This window comes from Oratosquilla oratoria, chromosome 42 (genome assembly GCF_046742065.1).
Source record: "Oratosquilla oratoria isolate Oo_2021 chromosome 42, ASM4674206v1, whole genome shotgun sequence".
NCBI lineage: Eukaryota > Metazoa > Arthropoda > Malacostraca > Stomatopoda > Squillidae > Oratosquilla > Oratosquilla oratoria.
In genome coordinates, this window is record NC_134818.1 from 9,493,889 (window position 1) to 9,514,296 (window position 20,408).

At 38.2% G+C, this 20,408-nt stretch overlaps 1 protein-coding gene across 1 annotated transcript in view; it reads right to left on the bottom strand.

Annotated features, from left to right (window-relative positions):
- LOC143021444 (calcium-activated chloride channel regulator 1-like) overlaps window positions 1-16,266 on the bottom strand; it is a 50,015-nt gene extending 33,749 nt beyond the window's left edge. Inside the window, exons 1-4 of the mRNA XM_076178911.1 lie at window positions 15,421-16,266; window positions 3,747-3,876; window positions 3,085-3,246; window positions 1,502-1,667 (exon numbers count right to left, since the gene is read on the bottom strand). Of these exons, the coding sequence (XP_076035026.1) occupies window positions 1,502-1,667; window positions 3,085-3,246; window positions 3,747-3,876; window positions 15,421-15,651 (689 nt within the window). The 5' untranslated portion in view covers window positions 15,652-16,266. The remainder of the gene's footprint in view (window positions 1-1,501; window positions 1,668-3,084; window positions 3,247-3,746; window positions 3,877-15,420) is intronic.
- Window positions 16,267-20,408: the final 4,142 nt, after the last annotated feature.

The window sequence follows — 20,408 nt, forward strand, 5'->3', positions numbered from 1 at the left end:
TGTAACCAGCAACAGCCACTGGATGGGCCCATAAGTTATTCAAGGAAGAAATATTGTGTTAATGTTTGGGTGTGGCTAAGTTGGGGTAGTGAACGATGAAGTGTTCGGTGTCTTCTGTGTGATGGTTATACATGGGGCAGTTTGTTTCTGTAGTCAGGCCAAGTAAGTATCATACTGCTGGGGAGTTCAGTGAAGTACAGAATTTTGTAGTCTCCAGATGGAGGTATCAATTATTTATCTGTTTCTAATAATGGGTTGGTGAATGGCTCCTCTTGCAGGGCACCTATGAAGTACAATCCTCCTCTGTTGTCTCAGTCCCACTGCATGAAAAGATTCATAAATGGACTGTGATATAGATAGGATTGGGAGAAAGAGTAGAACAGGCCCATCTAAGGTGGAATGGTCATGTTATAAGAAGACTCTTCATCCACAGAGCTAAAACAAGATGGAAACAATGGGTGGTGTATGGGAGTAGGTGTGTGCTGTGGCTAACTACCTCCCTTTCTTCTAAGAGTGAAGAGGCCCTTGATAGAATAGATTCATTAGTCAGAGGTAGATCAAGGAAAAGATGGATGGGTGAATGAAACCATAAGAACTTGTGGTCAGGATGTTAGATGGCCAAAAATGTGTGGGTGACATAGTTGAAGAAGATTGTATAGACTAGGGGTTCTCAAACAATTTTAGATTGTTCCTTTAGTCACCCTTACATGTCCTGTGTCCTCCATGATGATATTTTACCAGATTACAGGTTTTAATTGGCAAATGGCTGATGCAGTTTTTAACCTGCTGAAAAAGTATTGAGAGTCACTAGCATCAGTTAAAAATTTAAATAAAAAAGCTTTAAATGAGACCTGCTGACATACCCACCTGGAAATTGTGAGAATATCCCTGGGGGTGCATGATTTGAGAACCAATGGTATGCACTAAGGCAACAACACATTCCATGAAATGGATGCAGTGGGAATGAATTGGCAGTATTGTATGGTGGGGGGTAGAGATGAAGAAACAGTTAAATTTCCATATGATGAAAGTGGGAAGGAGTAAAAGGAACACATGTGATGGGAGTGAAAAGGGTGATAATTTTCCTTTCCCATGCCTAACAACTATGCTTTATAAATAATGGAATGTAAGCTGGGGAGACCATGGTGACCATCATAAATGTAACACTAAACAAGTACAATCATAACATGTAATAACCACTTAAATTTCATAGAAATACAAAAATATATACATACATATATATACCAAGGCTTTTTCCCCCTTACAAGGGAGGTAGCCAAAAAGGAAAAGGCATTAAATCATTCCCACCCATTCCATCCCTGAATACACTCCACACCCCTCCACCCTCCCTCTCATCTGAGCACCTCCTGGATGACGGGTCATCCCTGCACCTTGTCCACTGCCCTGGGTCAGGGCAAAAATATATGCTAATAGATATATGACCAAGTGGTGAATAAGGAAGTTTCACAAAGTGAGTTAAACTCAATTTGCGCAGTCTTACCTGATCCAATTGTGAGGTGTGGCAATCAGTGGGACATTAGAACAGTAGTTAGGCTTCCAGGAGGTGTTAACAGCCAGGCCAGGTGGATAGATAGAATCAAACAAGTGACCATATTCCTCAAACACACCCCAACGGTATTTGGCCCATTCATGCACCATCACTTGACCTGAGAAAGAAAGGACAGAAAAACAGATGTTTTCTTGCAATATTTCATAAGATCATTACATATCAAAATAATGAGATCTGGATCATGCAAACAGATGGCACTAATACATAAGAACATAAGAATGAAGGAGACACCAAGAGATCATAAGGCCTACACTAGGCAATTCCATTTCCATTACCACCTGTCATTCCCATCCACAGAATTATCTAATGTTTTTCTTAAAACAACTGATGGTTTTAGCACTCACTACATGGTCAATATGTCTATTCCATTCATTAACCACTCTTTTAGTAAAACAGCTCTTGCCTATTTCCTTAAATCTAAATTTGTCCTATTTAAATCCATTACTGTGAGTCCTGCCCTGTTGTCTTAGGATGACTTTGCATCAAACTAGTTAAAGCCATTGATACACTTGAACACTTCTGTTAGATCACTCCACACTCTGTGTCTTTCCAGAGAGTGGAAATTAAGATGCCTAAGCCTGTCCTCATAAGATAAATTTTTGAGCCCATGTATCATTTTGGTCATTCTCTTTTGTACAGATTCTAGTGAACTATCCATTCTATAAGATGGAGACCAAAATTGTACTGCATAGTCCAGGATGGGTCTAATACTGGATGGAGTTTGATAAGTACCACTGCCCTTTTATTTGTAATCATCCTAGCAATGAAACCTGGTAACTCTATTCCTGGTGCTAACGCACTGTTTCATGGATTTATGTCCAGGAATCACTAGAACTCTCAAGTCTCTCACACTCAGTGTTCTCTTACAAAAAAAAAAAAAAAAGCTTTCTGGGATGTGTAAACCTACGTTTAACACATTGCACTTTGAGATATTAAAGTTTATTTGCCATTTCGCCGACCATGTGAACAAATTGTTAAGCTCTTCCTGCAGTATCTCAGCATCTTTTTTTTTTACCTAATTAAGCATCCTATTTTAGTGTTGTCCACAAACTTACTAACATCACTATTAATCCCATTGCCCAAGTTGTTAATATACAAAATGAACAATAAGGGGCCCAAAACAGAGCCCTGGAGAATTCCACTAGAAACACTCCCCCATTTGGATTTTACACCATTTATGGTGATCCACTGTTTTCTGTCACTGATCCATGCTTTAATTCACTCAAACACTTTTCATCCTATGCCATGGGCTCTGTACAATAGCCTCTGGTGGGGCACCTTGTCAAGCGTTTTGTTAAAGTCAAGGTAAATAACATCATAACTATCATTGTTACAGTACATGAAGTTAATAATGCCTATGTATTCCAATTACTGTAGTGAATGTGAATAGAACAATTTGTGCACCTCATACCCATGCAAAAGAAAATTGACACTAACACTAACATATTGATTTATTTATCTACTCTGAAAGTAAATTCTAAGACTTATTGACACTTAGAAACTGTATTGTATACCTTTGGGGCCATATTGATCCATATTGCTGGTGATAAAATCTTCTGAAATGTAGATGAAGTCGCCTTCTTGTCTACATCCACGTGGCTGTCTGGTCCAAGGGTTGTTCTTAAAGATTGGGTGTTTGCTACCGACTTTTACAGTCGCCATGGCCCATGATTCACCTACACCAGATTTCAAAGTGTCAGTACCCATTGTGCATATGTGATGTAACCATTATTTCATAGAAAACAAGCTTCACTAGAAAGCTGAAGCACTACTTCAAGGTACTTTGAATCCAAATATGTAATAGGTCAATCAAATAAACGAGTGCTTGAAATAAGTATCTCATATTATCTTTGATATATATATATATATATATATATATATATATATATATATATATATATATATACACACATAGGTTAATCAAATAAATGAGTACTTGAAATAAGTATCTCATATTATCTTTGATATATATATATATATATATATATATATATATATATATATATATATATATATATGTATATATATTTGTGTGTGTGTGTGTGTATATAATACATTCTTGAATGCCAGCAATGTGAATGACAAAGCTTCCCACTTTCAGATTCTGTCAACCCTTTGCCCGCCACTCATTGTTCAGTGGATAGTCTTTGCTATTTGGACATTTGTCCACACTTACCAGACTGTGGCAAGGAGACAGAGATGTCAGGACACTGCCAACCAATTGGCAGCACAACTGTCACACTCTGGAAGTACACTTTGTCCTGTGTAGCGTTCTGCAGCAGAGTTGATGCGTCTGTCATAAGATCCTGAATAAGAATGAAAATTAATAATAGAGGGCGCTGCAGGAATGATATTTAACACCTCAACACAAGAGGAGGGTATTCATTATTCTATTGAGGTTCCTGACAGGTTATTTTATCCATCTCTACAGAGCCCTTTTGGTAATAAAAATACTAAGAATAATGATTAGAGGGCTGTAGAAATGTATTGCAGTATGTGCACAATATATCATCAATTGGGTCATATACCAGGGAGTAAATGATAGAAACTATCATCAGAGATGCTATCGAACATCATTTAGAAAGTAACTACAGACGCTCCTCTACTTACGTTCATTCGTTTTACGTTTTTTTCGATTTTACGTTTGAACTGACTGTAAAAAAAATATATATATTTTTTTTGTGAGTGAATTTTTGAGTTTAGCGCGCTCTCCGTAGTACGAGACGTTCAAACGATACTTACGCATGACGCTGCATCCATTGTTTACACGGCACAAACGACAGACTGAATGTGCCTTGCCTCCCTCTCCTCCACCATCTCACTTTATGTTGCTTGAATTTAATTTATTTGAAATTAATATTATTTTACAATGTTATGTTTATAATTAATGATTTAGGGGTGTTTTATAAGATACGGTAATAGAATTTATGGATGTACTGTATAGTACAGTATGAACGGTCATACATTACTGGAACGTACAGTAACAACTTACGTTCATTTTCACGTTACGTTCGGCCATTCGGAACGTAACTAAAACGTAAGTTGAGGAGCGTCAGTATTTGATAAATGATAGCCAGCATGGATTCAGACGGAAATATTCTTGCGCGACTTACTCAAATTCTACAACACAATCATCTCGATTTATGACAAAAGAAACAATATATATTTAATATATCTAGACTTCCCAAAAGCTTTTGATACTGTCCCCCCACAAAAGGCCTATTAAGTTGGACTAGAAATTGGTTGAATGATTGAAAACAGAGAGTTGTTATGGCAAAACTTCTAGATGGAAAAATGTTAAGAGTGGAGTTCCTCAGAGTTCCGTACTTGGGCCACTTCTATTCATAGTATATATGATATAGACCACGGAGTAAAATCTATTGTTTCCAAATTCACTGATGGTACAAAACTGTGCGGAATGGCAAATGATCACTTAAATCAATTAGATATTCAAGAAGAGTTAGATAAATTACAGCAGTGGTCTGAAAAGTGGTTAATGAAATTTAACACAAATGCAAGGTTATGCACATAGGTATAAATAACAGTAAATATGATCACAAGGTATTTGGAAATCGTTAACAAAAGTGGATAGTGAAAATAATCTTGGCGTAATTATCAGTAACGATCTCAAATCATCCAAGCAGTGTATTTCAGCCTCTGAGAAAGCAAATAAGATTCTAGGACTGATTGCGCGATCTTTTGACCTCAAAACTCCATTTCTCATTAACAAGCTATATAAATTGTTATACTTCCATTATCTGGTGACCCATAGGATGTAGCCGGCAAAACCAGCAGCGTTGCCACGTCTAAATCATCTAAGAAAACGGGGGAGACACAATTTTCTTTATAATTGCATTACCGGTGACTGACAAAGTATGAATGAGTGACCCGCACACCTGTGACTCAGCGACCCAACCCCACGGAAATTCCTAGGTCGGGAGCCGGGGCAACGTCGCCTGACCTGAGATGCCACATCGTTTAACAAGTCTCTTTTTTTTTCTTTACATGTATAACAATTACTCATATCACCCACCATTTAATGAAAAAAATCAATATGCATTTAGAATATTCCATTATAACATAGGCCTACTCAGGGTAGTGGACAGCTTCCGGTATATGCTGAATGTTTTGACTCGGTATGTGACAACACGGTAGACAACACCTTGTGGGTCACGAGATAATGGAAATAGCATAGTTCATCCACATTTGGAATATGCTGTTTCCGTATATGATCACCGAATCTCATTTAAAGACATTGACAGATTGGAAAAAGTACAATGGCGAGCCACAAAAGTGATTAAAAAAATAGATCATACGAAATTCGACTAAAACATATAAATCTGTTTTCCCTAAAAAAGCGTAGACTCAGAGGTGACTTGCTACAGGTCTTTAAGATTCTAAAGGGAATTGGCAACAGTACAAGTGACAGAATTTTCACACTGAATGAGAACCCGACAAGAAATAGTAGTCTCAAACTATCAAGAAATATATTTAATTTGGAAGTGGGTAGAAACAACTTCGCCATCCGTGTAGTTAATGAATGGAATAAACTTCCTGCAGAGGCAGTGCAATGTAGTTCAGTTCGAAGCTCTAGGATTAGTTTAGATAAACACCTAGGTAAGATATGCTGTAATGATTGCTATTTATTTTATATTATTTGTCTATTTGTTTATTATTTGTCTGTTTATTATTATTTGCTTGATTTTCATTTATTATTAGTTATCTGTCAATTTAATATTATTTACTATTTACCTGTTTGTTTATTATTTAACTACACCTATGCATTTATTTTATCTATTATTATTTTTATTATTAATTTTTTTATTTGTTTTTATTTATCTATCATTATTATTGCATCCGACTTAGTTATGGACCAAAAGGTCTCCTGTCGGCATGCTCTGCCTTTGTAATCCTTTGAGTGCATTGTTTCACTCACACGCGGGCGCAGGTCCCTACTGCCTCAGAGAGCAGGCACCCATCTAGCCATCCTTCCCACTCCAAACAGCTCTTGACAGATTCGATCAACTTGCCCCAGCCATGAAATCTGTGGACGCCCCCTTCGTCTCCTCCATCAAAGATTATCTCTTGTAGAGACAACCCCCCGTGAAGGCACACCAAAGACACCGAGGCGCCTCTTCATGTCTCATAACCGCATAGCAAGACAAGGAGCACAAATGACGAAGATTCGAATCTTAGTCCTTCGAAATAAAACCACAAGTGAGGACAGAGCCTTTATTAGTATGACATTTCGCTTATTACAGTTTTTTCAAGTACATAGTCGTAATACACATGACTGATTAAATAAGAACGGGGGGAGAGAGGGAGGGAGTATCGGGGGGTGGCTCACTGAATACTACGAAAGGTTAACCCATTAAACTCTGATGACAAGATTCTTGTCATTTGGTCAAATAAAACAAAAATCATAAAACACCAAAATGTTCGATCAAACACCAGAAAAATATGACGTCAGTCCTCGCACGAAGCGAGGACTGACGTCATACTTTTCTGGTGTTTGATCAAACATTTTGGTGTTTTATGATTTTTTGTTTTATTTGACCAAATGACAAGTATCTTGTCATCGGAGTTTAATGGGTCAAGGGGAAGGTGGACCAAATGTCTGGGAACAAGAAAAGTTAAGGATAAGGTAGAACAATTGGTTGGGTGAAGGACATTGGCTCACAACCGAGGAACAAAAGGAAGGAGAAAATAAGAAGGCTGAGTTGTCTACTGAAGGTGGATAACGACTTTGAGAGGGAAAAGGGGATTTTGGAGGGCAACTAGGGATAGCTGAGAATTTTGTTGGCAATGGGTATTAAAGGAATTAGGTGGGTTGAGATATTGAATATGCCCCTATTTTGTTCAATTAAGTTGGTTCCTTGTATGATAGCTGCTTCCAGACATTTTCTACGGATCTTGCCGGGCTCACATACCAGAAGTTCTGCATTCTCACAGCCATCCGGTGGTTGCTACTGTTCCTGTGTGCAACACACGCGTTGGTGGTGACATCGTATTGATGTTCTCGGATCCGGGTTTTTAGATCGCGTAATGTTTCCCCGATGCAGGATTTTTCACATCTCGAGCACGGAATCTGATTAGCGTCGTCTTTGTTGTCCGGCGTTTCCCCGATGATTTTTCTCGTCCTCGTTCATGTTCAATATTTCACCCTACCTCGTTCATGTTCAATATTTCACCCTACCTCGTTCATGTTCAATATTTCACCCTACCTCGTTCATGTTCAATATTTCACCCTACCTCGTTCATGTTCAATATTTCACCCTACCTCGTTCATGTTCAATATTTCACCCTACCTCGTTCATGTTCAATATTTCACCCTACCTCGTTCATGTTCAATATTTCACCCTACCTAACTCCTTTAATAACCATTGTTAACAAAAATTTAAGCAATTCCTGGCAGCCCTCCAAAATCCCCCTCAGTGGACAATTGTTCACCCTTCTTGTTTTCTTCCTTTTGCTCCTCGGTTGTGTGCCAATGTCCTTCACCCAGCCAATTGTTCCATCTTATCCTTAACCTTTCTTGTTCCCAGACATTTGATCCCCCTCCTTAACATTTCCTAGTATTCAGTGACCCCAACCCCGATACCCCCTCCTTCCCTCCCTCCCCCTCGTTCCTCTTATTTAATCTCAGTCATATGTATTACGACTAAGTACTTGAAAAAGTTGTAACAAGGTAAACATCGTACTAATACAGGCTCCGTCTTCACATGGTGTTTATTTCGATAGACTTCTCGGCAACTGCCACTTTCATACAATCTTAAACCTGTATAAATAACGACAATGTCATATACTCTGGTTGAGCGAGTCCATAACACCGTGGGCAATGCCAGTCATTTGAAATATTTCCTGACATGATTCACCGTCGCTATGAACTACACTACCAAGGAATGTAAAGCTTGCCAAGACCTCAATGTCCTCGCTACATGCATGGACAGGCTGAACTGTGTTATGCAGTAAGCCCCCAAACTCTTGGACCTTAGTCTTGGTCTAGAAGACCTGAAGTCCAAGCAGTCTCGCCACTCTGTGCAGTGACTCAAGGGCTGCAACCAGGACCAACGACTCCGTAGAGAGGACAGCATCATCAGCAAATACAAGGCCAGTGACCTTGGTGTTCCCAATAGGACTCCGCAACGACAATGATCGACAACTCTTTCCAATACCCAGTCCATGCAGGTGTTGAAAAGTGTTGGGGCGAGGACACATCCTTGCCTCACTCTTGAATTAACAGGAAAGAAACTATGCAACATCTCCTTCATACTTTAAGACACTGTCCCAGAGTATAAACCAGATATCAAGTCAATAATCCTTGCAGGAATCCTACGGATCCACAAGAAGATCCTAGAGCACTCCAAAATGCACTGAGGGTTCAAACACCTTCTTGAGATTAACATGAGCTGCCAGAAACCCTTTTTGAAACTCACGTTGGCGACCCACAAGAATACGAAGCACTAGGAACCGATCAGTTGTTGACCTACCTGGCGTGAACCCAGACTGTTCAGGCCTCTGAAAATTTAGCAAATGTGAACGAACCCGTGTCAGCAATAGATAGGCAAGCACCGTACCAGACATACTGAGCAGTGCAATGCCGCGGTAGTTATTGCAGCCCTGCCGGTCACCTTTCCCCTTCCGGATAAGGACAACCTGACCCCTTTTCCAGTGAAAGGGAATAATATCGGACTGCCAGACAGTAGGCAGTATCACAGGCAGCCTGCTGATCATGGTTTCACATTCAGCTTTCAGCAACTCCCAGATGCCAGATGCCTTTCCACCCTTCAACTTACAGCCTCTTTGACCTCTATCAGAGAGCGTTGAGATTCGTTTATCGGTGGATGAAGAAATACTACCCGAATACCATCATGGGGAAGCTGTCCGCTTGGAGAGTCACCCATGAGTAACTGTTCAATGTGTTCGGCAAAGGGGCTACACCCCTCAACACCTGACACTAGCCCGCTATCTGTTGTTCGGATTGTGTTCCTCTGGATCAAAGATTTGAAGTATTTTTTTCAGGGCTCGGTAAGCAGCCCTGATGTAATTTTCATTAAAATGGCCCTCGACATCCTCAACGATTCCCCTGATGTGCCTCTCCGTATCCATTCTCATGAGAACTATAGTCCACCGTTTCTGAGTCCTGTGTTGGTCCAGGTCCCCAACCATTCTGGCAGCACGGTCTATCTTTATGCTCTCAGGGGTTACCGCGACGTCACATCACTCTACCTTGGGCGCTTTCCAGCACACTCCTCGGCAGCTCTCAGGTTTTCACATTTAAAAGTGTCTCAATTCTTCAGGGTCCTCAAGAGATCCAAGTACTTCAAACCGATTAGAAATTGCGACCTCATATTACTGGGTACACGCATTATCCCTGAGTTTCTTTGGATGAAACCAAGGTTGGTTACACCTTGAGATTCTCCTGGGTTTGATAGGCAATCTTAGTGTTGTAGCCACAAGTCTGAGATTGATTCTAAAGAATTAATCACTTTGGTAAACCCTCCATATCTGTAGGACCTCCCAATGAGTGGTAACAAGTATGTGATCTATCTCCTTGGCCACTCCTCCAGCATTACTATACCATGTCTATCGGTGTGCTTCTCGTCTTTGGAACCCAGAAACGCTAATCCTCATCCTTCTGGACTCTGCAAAGTTCAGGAGAGAATCGCTGACGTTCCTGATTCCAGAGCCATGGGTGTCAATACATACTTCATAGCAAGCTCTATCGGTGCCAGTAACAACATAGAAGTCACCCAAAACAATAAGTGTGTCTCGTGGCGGACACTGGTCAACTATAGATTCAAGGCTGGCATAGAACATTTCCTTCTCTTTAAGGTTATATGCCTCAGTATGAGCATATAATGCAATAAAAGACATGAAACCCAAAGTGTGCTTCAGCCTCACCAGCATTATACGCTCATTAACCGGAGTAACCTTTACAACGGTGTGCTGTAGTTGGCTAGATATGCCTACAGCTGCTCCCGCGTGGTGGGTCCCATCGGTCCGGCCTGACCAAAAGTAGATGTGACCATCACTGTTGATCTCGCCGCTGCTTGGTCTTCTTAGCTCTGAGAGAGCCACTATATCCGATCTAAGCCTCCTGAACTCCGCCTAAAAAGGGTAATCGGTCATCCTGTGAGAAAGAATGTTCCAGGCGCTCACACGGAAAGCCCACCGGAGGTTCACCCTAGGCCTGGCTCGAATATATTTGTGGTTTATTTGCGACACCCCGGCGCCCCGCACAGCGGGTTTGGTGATTTTTATGGGGGCATGTTGTAATCCCGCCCCCATCATATGTGTCCAGTATGGTTACCACGAACATAAGCCTGTGATTCGCCCTCTCACGCCTCCACCCACCATCGAGCCCAACAAGGGGAGACAAAGGTTTGGGTATAAATATTCAATAGGCCCATGGGTCATGGGAGAGTATACGCACTCATCACCTTGACACTAGGGAATGAGCCACGGACCGTGCGGTGTCAGCTCAGACAGTAGTTTCTTGACTCTGGCCATGTCTGATAGGCAAATTCAACTTAACCCGCCAAGCCGATTTGCCTCTCTGAGCCAAGAGGGGTCACCCGCCCTGGCTTAAGTAGAGGACCAGGAGGGCGTGTTGCTAGTCCCAGGGGGGCACCTCAGTGCAACCACGACACTGGGACATCACTCAGCCTTCAGGACTCCCGTCTCCAGGCTCTGTAGGGATGCCACGCACGGCAAACACGTGGGTTAGTGATCCATGACGGGGTTGGATGGCCATCGAGAGTTCATCTGCATTTTTCACGGCTTTTCACTCCATTGGGATGTCCAGTAAACCCTCTTCACTGGCGGGTCTCCAGTAGGGGGAGCCGGTTTAGTAGCCAATAATCCAACCGTGTCACACCTATCCAGCACCCATTTGTTTCCAGAACTGGGCGCGTTACCGCCAGACAGGTAGTGCATTACCGATATACAGTAGAAGACCGATTTAACGAACTAATTCAGCCAAGGTCCAGTCCGCTAAATTGAATTTTCCGTTAAATTGAGCGAGTGAACGTTGGTGTAACAGTGTTGCCAGAGCGGATTATAAAAATGATACGTACCTAAAAATTCCCTAGTGTACACACACACACGTACAGTACATATATTATTGTAAGCGAATTATAGGCAGCACAATCGTGAATTGCAAACGAACAGCAACGTGCAGTAATTTGTTGCAACGTGTGTGTGTGCGTGTGTGTGTGCGTGTGTCGTGTAACAGTGATATGAGCTGTCTGTGAATTTCGCGGAATATTAGTCATAGCTTCGTGTTTGGTTCGATGTACATAATTCTAGCGATTAATAGGACTGGGCAGTTGGTTTTTGGATAGTGAGCGTTATTGTTGTGTTGTTGCAGAAAACGTAGTTCGTTGTTATAGAAGTGTTTTTCGCGGTGATTACTCTCGCGTACTGATTTTGAATTTTCCCATCAACTTACTGTTTCATTATTTTGTTTTCCTATTATACCGTCTATTTCTACTTGAATATATTTCTGCTACAATTATACTTTATACATATACTGAATTATATATTATTGTATATATATTATAGTACGTATATATATATATATATATATATATATATATATATATATATATATATATATATATATATATATATATATATATATATATATACCTCCAAAGTACTAAATTATAAATTTTTCCTTGACTCCACCACCACAATCTGGTAACATCTGGTAACATTGGACTCTGAGACACGCATGTGGCCAGTTGACGGAAAATGCTCAACTTAGCTTACCGTTCCCGCTAAATTGAGCTATTTCCGTAGACGCGCGTCTGGCCAGCTAGCGGAAAATGGTCAACTTAGCGGACCATTTTCGTTATTGCTATTTGCAGTTCGCAAATTTGAGCTTCCGCTAAATTGAGATTCGTTTAATCGGGCTTCTACTGTATATACATATATATATATATATATATATATATATATATATATATATATATGTATATGTATACATATACGCATTGTATATACATATATATGTAAATGATACGCATTGACGGAAATGCACCCCAGATTTTTCGGTAACGCACTACTTGTCCGGCAGTAACGCACCCAGCTTTGTTCATTTTCCTCTTAGGCTCTTGTGGATAAAGAATCACCCCTGGACACAGCACACCCAACAGTACCCGAAATCCAGATTATTATTATTATCATTATTATAAAACTAATAACAATAATGATAATATTATTATCATCGTCATTATTTCATACAGTGTAAAGGCATCTTGATTTCATATAAGCATATCCATATCATCCCAGTTTTGAGCGAATGATCAGTGTCCCTAATGGAATTCCCCAAATGGGATTGTCAAAAAAAAAAAAAAAAAATCTTACACGAGGTTTTAAGGAAATGTGCGTTGATGCCATTATCTTGAATGTTCGTTCAAGCCTAACAGACTACCTGATAGTAGAGGTGATATCAGGGACCAGTAACAAATTACGGTGCTATCTCAGAGAACTTGTACTTTTTTTTCCAACAAGCAACCTTCGATAAGGTAAGTGCGCAATGCTTGACATCATATTCAAGTTGTGTTTCCACTTTGGAATTCCTAATCATGGCGGATTTCCGTTAAATAACAAAGAAAACAATATAACGCAGAACAGATCTAGTACTATTAGTATGTATACATGTGTTGTATGAATGTTTATATACCTGAGTAAATTTATCTTCTGTGGTCCGATAGATCAAAAGTGTAAAGCAAGTTTCGTGTATTCATGATTAACGTATTTATAATTATTGTCCCAAAATCCTTAGACAGTGGAAGAAGAAAAGGTATCAACCAGCATGAGAATTTCTTACATAGAGAAGGGCGATAGCTATAGTTGGGCACTGAAGTCTAGGAAACTTCGGGAACAAGCCGGGACCGAGAACGCCCCTTCATTAGGAACATGTAGTTTCGAAGGACCAGATAAGTAATACTTCTCAGAGAGGGAGTGGTGTAAAATGTGAGAAAAGGAAAGAAATAAGTGAAAATATCTGTGTATGTTGCTCACGACATCAAGCGCAGACCCAAACGAAGTGAGATGATGTCCTGACTAATGGATGAGAACGTGTCTATTATTTTCAACTAATAGAGGAAATCGAGAATGCCTAGACTCAATAAGGCACTGTCAACCAATTGGAGCCAAACTCACACAACAAAATGCTGCGGGGAAATGGGACTCGAGTAACTTTAAATCGCCTGAGAAGGTTTAACAAAAATATAGAGAAGTAATCACTGGATGCTTTAAGACTTTCAATGTCTTTACTGAGCGAAAGGAAAAGTAATAGATGAAGGGCCACCTAATTCCTGAGCCGAAAAGAAAGGGGAGTGCTTACTAGTCTGCATATAAAGGAGAGACCGAAGCCTAAAAGAAAATGGGAAAAAACTAGGTAGTGTTTCGCAACACCGAAGTTGTGACATTTATTATTATTATTTATTATTATTTATTATTATTTATTATTAGTAGTATTTTTTTTTATTATTATTATATATATTTTTTTTATTATTATTTTATTATTATTATTATTATTATTATTTTATTATTATTATTGTTAATTATTTTATTATTATTATTATTATTATTTTATTATTATTATTATTATTTATTATCTGTCACTAGACCAGCTCAACAAATTTGAAAATTAAGTGGGACGTGTTCTCACGCGTATCAGATCCAGGCCTAACTTTACACGGATCTCACTGATCCGGCCTCATAAACAGTCATGGCACTTTTGGGCATGAGGCCAGATCTATGATGTTCTCCATAAACTTTGTTCTGGCTGGTGGCAGGCAATTTCTTCCAGCTATGGAAACGTCACCACAGCAAAATTTTAATTCCTCACACTTGGGTCGTGAGAAATACAAAAGGCTTTTATCACAAAAGAAAAGAAAATACATTAGGGCCAGTATTTTCGACAAGGGATTCAAATGCTAAATAACAAATAAATATATAATAAATATATAGACTAGAAATTATTTCCATGTACAGTTTTCTGCGTACAAATGCAGAGGGACATCCAGAAACTACTTCAAAGTTGGTGACTGAAAAAATAGTTTTACAAATGCATGATAGCGCTGAGATATGTTTAACTTTACAATTAATTAATGGTTAGTGTGATTGGTGTAATAAATTAACTCGTCTGTCATGCTATTTAGTCGCACATGAAATGCAGTATGTATGCACATAAAGCATACACACACATAATAATGTCAACATTATAGAGATCATGTCTTATATGAGCTCTGATCTCTCACCCGGAAGGGTAATCATTATATTATCATCGATCACGAGTCCATCACGTGAGTGAGGTGATCCAAGACAGTTGAACTTCCATCAGCCCCAAGCTTTGACAGCTTATGTTGTGGAAGTATTTTGAATGATTTTCCCAGTTCCTTACGATGTCTTTGTGCATTCTGTACTTAAAATTCTGACTGTTATTCTGTATTTTGTGAAGATGTCTGAATAGACGAAAGCGTTTGGAACACGTCTCTTATATTTCATTAGTTTTATATGTATCATATTGATAAACTATAATTGACAAGTATATAAGCCTTCTGAAAGTGTACCAATTTTTCACATCGCTGATACATCATCTTAAGTTTTAAAAGATTAATCATAGCAGAGAGCTATATCTATCTATCTATATATATATATATATATATATATATATATATATATATATATATGTGTGTGTGTGTGTGTGTGTGTGTGTGTGTGTGTGTGTGTGTGTGTGTGTGTGTGTGTGTGTGTGTGTGTGTGTGTGTGTGTGTAGTATGACATACAAGTTTTCAGTGGTTGCATATAGATTATTGTTGCGATATTCTCACCTGTATCTTCTGAATGTAGTCCCCACATTTGGATTCTGTGAGATCAGGGCTGATGGCCATAACGATGTCAGTGTAACCTCCATCAGATTCGATTTTTGGCTTTGCGTGGGCCGCCCCGAAAAGGACGACGACAAGTAAAGTTGCTATTTGAATTTCCCGCCACCACATTTGGCGAATGTGCAATGGAAAAGACGTAGTATTCTTCATTTTAACTTTACTATCTTGAGTCATAGGCTTTTGTTCTTGATTTGAGAGTACGGTAATGTCGACTTTTTAGAAGAGATTTACAGATCACCTGACTTGCAGTCTCGATTTTTACGCACTAATAGGTCGGGGTAGATATGAGTGTTAATATTTCGAATAATATACTATTATACTATTTGAATGTAGTATCTAATCATTCACATTTATTTAAAAAATTAATTAATTCACTCATTCACAAATCTTATAATTGTCACCAGTTTATCAAATGAGCTGTCCATATTTCTATTGGAAGTATTTCATGTCACTAAGTACATTCCTTCTGTATTCCTATATAATGTTATTAAATTCCACATATTCTTCAGTAGCTACAGTATCCACGAATAGCAATATTATGTTTTGTCACTTTTGAGTGAATATAAACACAAGACAAGCCTGTACTTGCTCTCATAGGTACGAAGGCAGTGTCTATCCAAACCTCTGTTAGATTTATATTGTCTACGAACTGAAGTATATCTTCAAATATCAACACAACGCTCAACTTTTCACTTTAAATAGATATATGCAGAACAATTGTGTTGTCTTGGCGTTTGCTCCTGATCACTACTTGAATGATGATGAAAGGAGTGAGACTAGTAATATTGTGCAGCCTGGGCGCGGCCATGGAACTGCTCTATCAGCAGATAAGCCGATACCGTCGCTGATAAAGCTTTTCTTGCAGTATAACGATCTTTTTCCACTCTGCTCGGCACACAATAAAACTAAGAGATGAGAAGGCATTCTTGTTACTTTCAAGTAAAAGTCCTAACCTATGTACATACTTTGGCGTTCCTGCAATTGTGATCTACAGAAGTTTACGTTGTGCACAATAAGATTCAAATTCCAAACCGGACCTTTCCTTCAGATATGTCTAGTGTGGGCTACGATAATGCCGTTAAACCTCGTATATCTTTCAAACATCAGTATTTGTTTTCGTCTCTTTGGGTACCACGTGAATCCAACATCTTCCCACAGATCGCCATCAGCATCACCTAAGGATATCTGAAGCCATAATAAGAATTATGGGAAAAAAAATATGGAAGCATACATACAACTCCGCCTTGGGCATTGCAGTTATAAGATGATGATGGCAACATAGAAAATGATGAATGGATTTAACATCACGGACTTATCTCAGAGGTGGCCAGAACAATGCATTTTACTTATATATATATATATATATATATATATATATATATATATATATATATATATACATATATATATAATGTATACACACACACACACACACACACACATGTACATATATATATATATATATATATATATATATATATATATATATATATATATTTATATATATATATATATTATATATATATGTACATATATATATGTACAAATATATATATATATATATATATATATATATATGTACGTATATATATATATATATATATATATATATATATATATATATATATATATATATATACTGTATATATATAGTCTGCCCTTCCTACGAACACGCTTTCTGCCGGTAGGCCTCTATCCACTTCTATTCCAACTTCGCGTTCAAGTAGCGACGCTCCAATCAGCTCCGCCAACGAAATTATCACATAATATTTTCATGCATACATACATTACACACAGGTCTCATGTGAATGGACAGAGATGCTTTAGGGCAGTGTTTCTCAATCTTTTTTTTTTCAGTACGTAACCCCTTTTAGACGAAACCATGACCCGCACCTTCTGAAAGTGTACACATTTGTTTTATATCCCTGATACATTATTTAAAATTTTAAAAGATTAATCACAGCAGAGGGTAACATTTTTTATTATTGTTTATTGATGCTTATTTTAAAAACTGATTTAATTATACATTTTAATAAAAAGGATGTGTTTACTTTTTTAATACAAGCAAATCAATGCGCGGGTCTGTGTAGCTGAATGTAAGCCTGCATACAGTTAGACGCTGGGCATGAGCATACTGGTTCTAGGGTTAAGGCTCTATGAGATTCCATATCGCGATGAGTGGGGTGTGATTCACCATGGTCTTGGATCAAGTGTTAGACCTGTGATCAACAGTTATTTCCCTCCCAGGCGAGATACCATAGCTCACATATGCCCGATCTATGGGTAATGCTGTCACCTTACACACGCATACACCCTACAACCCCGCCCATTCGAGTTGAAGTGCCGGCTCGCAGTGCAGTAATTCTGAAATTATTTCTGCACTGGGCGGGAATAGAACTAGAAATGCTGGAACGCTACCTCTTCGCCAATTTTACTTTCATATTAAGTGGACTTTAATTATATTATTCATTTATTTTAGTTTGTATTGATCTATTTTATTTTTTATTCTTTACCTATTTACCGTCTTATATTTATCTATTTATTTGTTAATTTACTTGTCTATCTATATTTATTCATTTACTTATCTATTTTACTCAATAATCCTCTTCACTTCGGTGCTGGTGACTGGTAGGACTGACTGGGTTAGATCACGACTGCCATGTCGTTTCGTGGAATCAGTTTAGTCACTGATTGTGGTGCTTGGGTTTACTGATAACGTTCATGACGACGATTATTACTCTAAGGATTGTGGGAAATTGATACGGTGGGTTGTGACTGGATGCAGCGATAAGCAAGTGCATTCCAGTGAGAGAAATCAAGGACAAAATGTCATGAAAAAGTACTAATAATGATCTGCCAATATATAGGAGATTGGACAAAAATTAGGAGAAAGAAACGATACAAATAAAATCAATACGGTATTGACAATACCGATATACACAAATAGAAGAACAAGAACAGAGAGTATCAAGAAGTGGAGAAAGAATACAGACAAATGAATAATCAGATCAGAAGTGAAACAAGGAGAGAAATGATGAATAATGAAAAGAATATTGCCAAACATATTAAAGAAAACCCTAATATATTCTGGAAATTGTATACAGGCTCGGGGGGTTGGTATTCCAGATCTATAAATTTACAATACAGAGAGATTTAAAAAAGACAATAAGAAAAAGAAAACGACAATACGAAATGAACATCGCTGAGAAATCCAAAGAGAATCCCAAAGAATTCTATAGTTACATTAGAGATAAAAAGGTTGTTAGGAATCACATTGGTCCACTATTATCTGCTGACGGTCAACTTGAATATTCAAATGAAGGAATGTGTAATCTCTTAAACAATTATTTTAGCTCGGTATTCGTAAACGAAACACCTCAAAGTGAATTCCAAACTGAAACCTGTGAAAAGTCTGGGGTAAACTTACTCACTACGGTAAATATAACAAAAGAAACAATTAAAAGGTGTATAGACAAACTCAAAGTTAATAAAACACCAGGGCCTGACGGTTGGCATCCAAGAATCTTAAAGGAAATGAAAAATGAGATTGTTGTTCCATTAGAAATTATTTTCAAGAAATCCATCATATCCGGAGATGTCCCAAGAGAATGGAAGCTAGCTAACGTTACTCCCATATTCAAAAAAGGTGACAAAAAGAAACCAAATAACTATAGGCCTATTAGTTTTACTTCGATCGTAGGAAAAATAATGGAAACTATCATCAGAGATGCTATCGAATATCATTTAGAAAGTAACCGTTTGATAAATGATAGCCAACATGGTTTCAGACGGAAACGTTCTTGCGTGACTAACTTACTCGAATTCTACAACACAGTTGTCTCGAATTATGACAAAAGAAACAATATAGATTTAATATATCTAGACTTTGCAAAAGCTTTTGATACCGTCCCACACGAAAGACTACTTACTAAATTAGCTTTGCATGGAATAAGTGGTAGCCTATTAGGTTGGACTAGTAATTGGTTGAAAGGTCGAAAACAGAGAGTTGTTTTAAATGGAAAAACTTCTGGATGGAAAAGTGTTGCAAGTGGAGTTCCTCAGGGTTCCGTTCTTGGGCCACTTCTATTCATAGTATATATAAATGATATAGACCATGGACTAAAATCTACTGTTTCCAAATTTGCTGATGATACAAAACTGTGCGGAGTGGCAAATGATCACTCAAACCAATTAGATATTCAAGAAGATTTAGATCAATTACAGCAATGGTCTGAAAAGTGGCTAATGAAATTTAACACAAGTACATGCAAGGTAATGCACATAGGTAAAAATAACAGCAAGTACGATTACAAGTTATTTGGAAATTCGTTAACAAAAGTGGATAGTGAAAAAGATCTCGGCGTAATTATCAGTAACGACCTCAAATCATCCAAGCAGTGTATTTCAGCCTCTGAGAAAGCAAATAAGATTCTGGGATTGATTGCGCGATCTTTTGATTTCAAAAGTCCATCACTCATTAACAAGCTATATAAATCGTTAGTTCGTCCACATTTGGAATATGCTGTTTCCGTATGGTCACCGAATCTCATTAAAGACATTGACAGACTGGAAAAAGTACAACGGCGAGCCACAAAACTGATTCCAAATATCAAAAATAAATCATACGAAAATCGACTTAAGCACATGAATCTGTTTTCCCTAAAAAAGCGTAGACTCAGAGGTGACTTGATACAGGTCTTTAAGATTTTAAAGGGAATTGACAACATCAAAAGTGACCAAATTTTCACATTGAATGAGAATCAGACAAGAAACAATGGTCTCAAACTGTCCGGAAATAGATTCAATTTGGAAGTAGGTAGAAACAACTTTGCCAACCGTGTAGTTAATGAATGGAATAAACTTCCTGCACAGGTAGTGCAATGTAGTTCAGTTCGAAGCTTTAAGAATCATTTAGATAAATACCTAAGTAA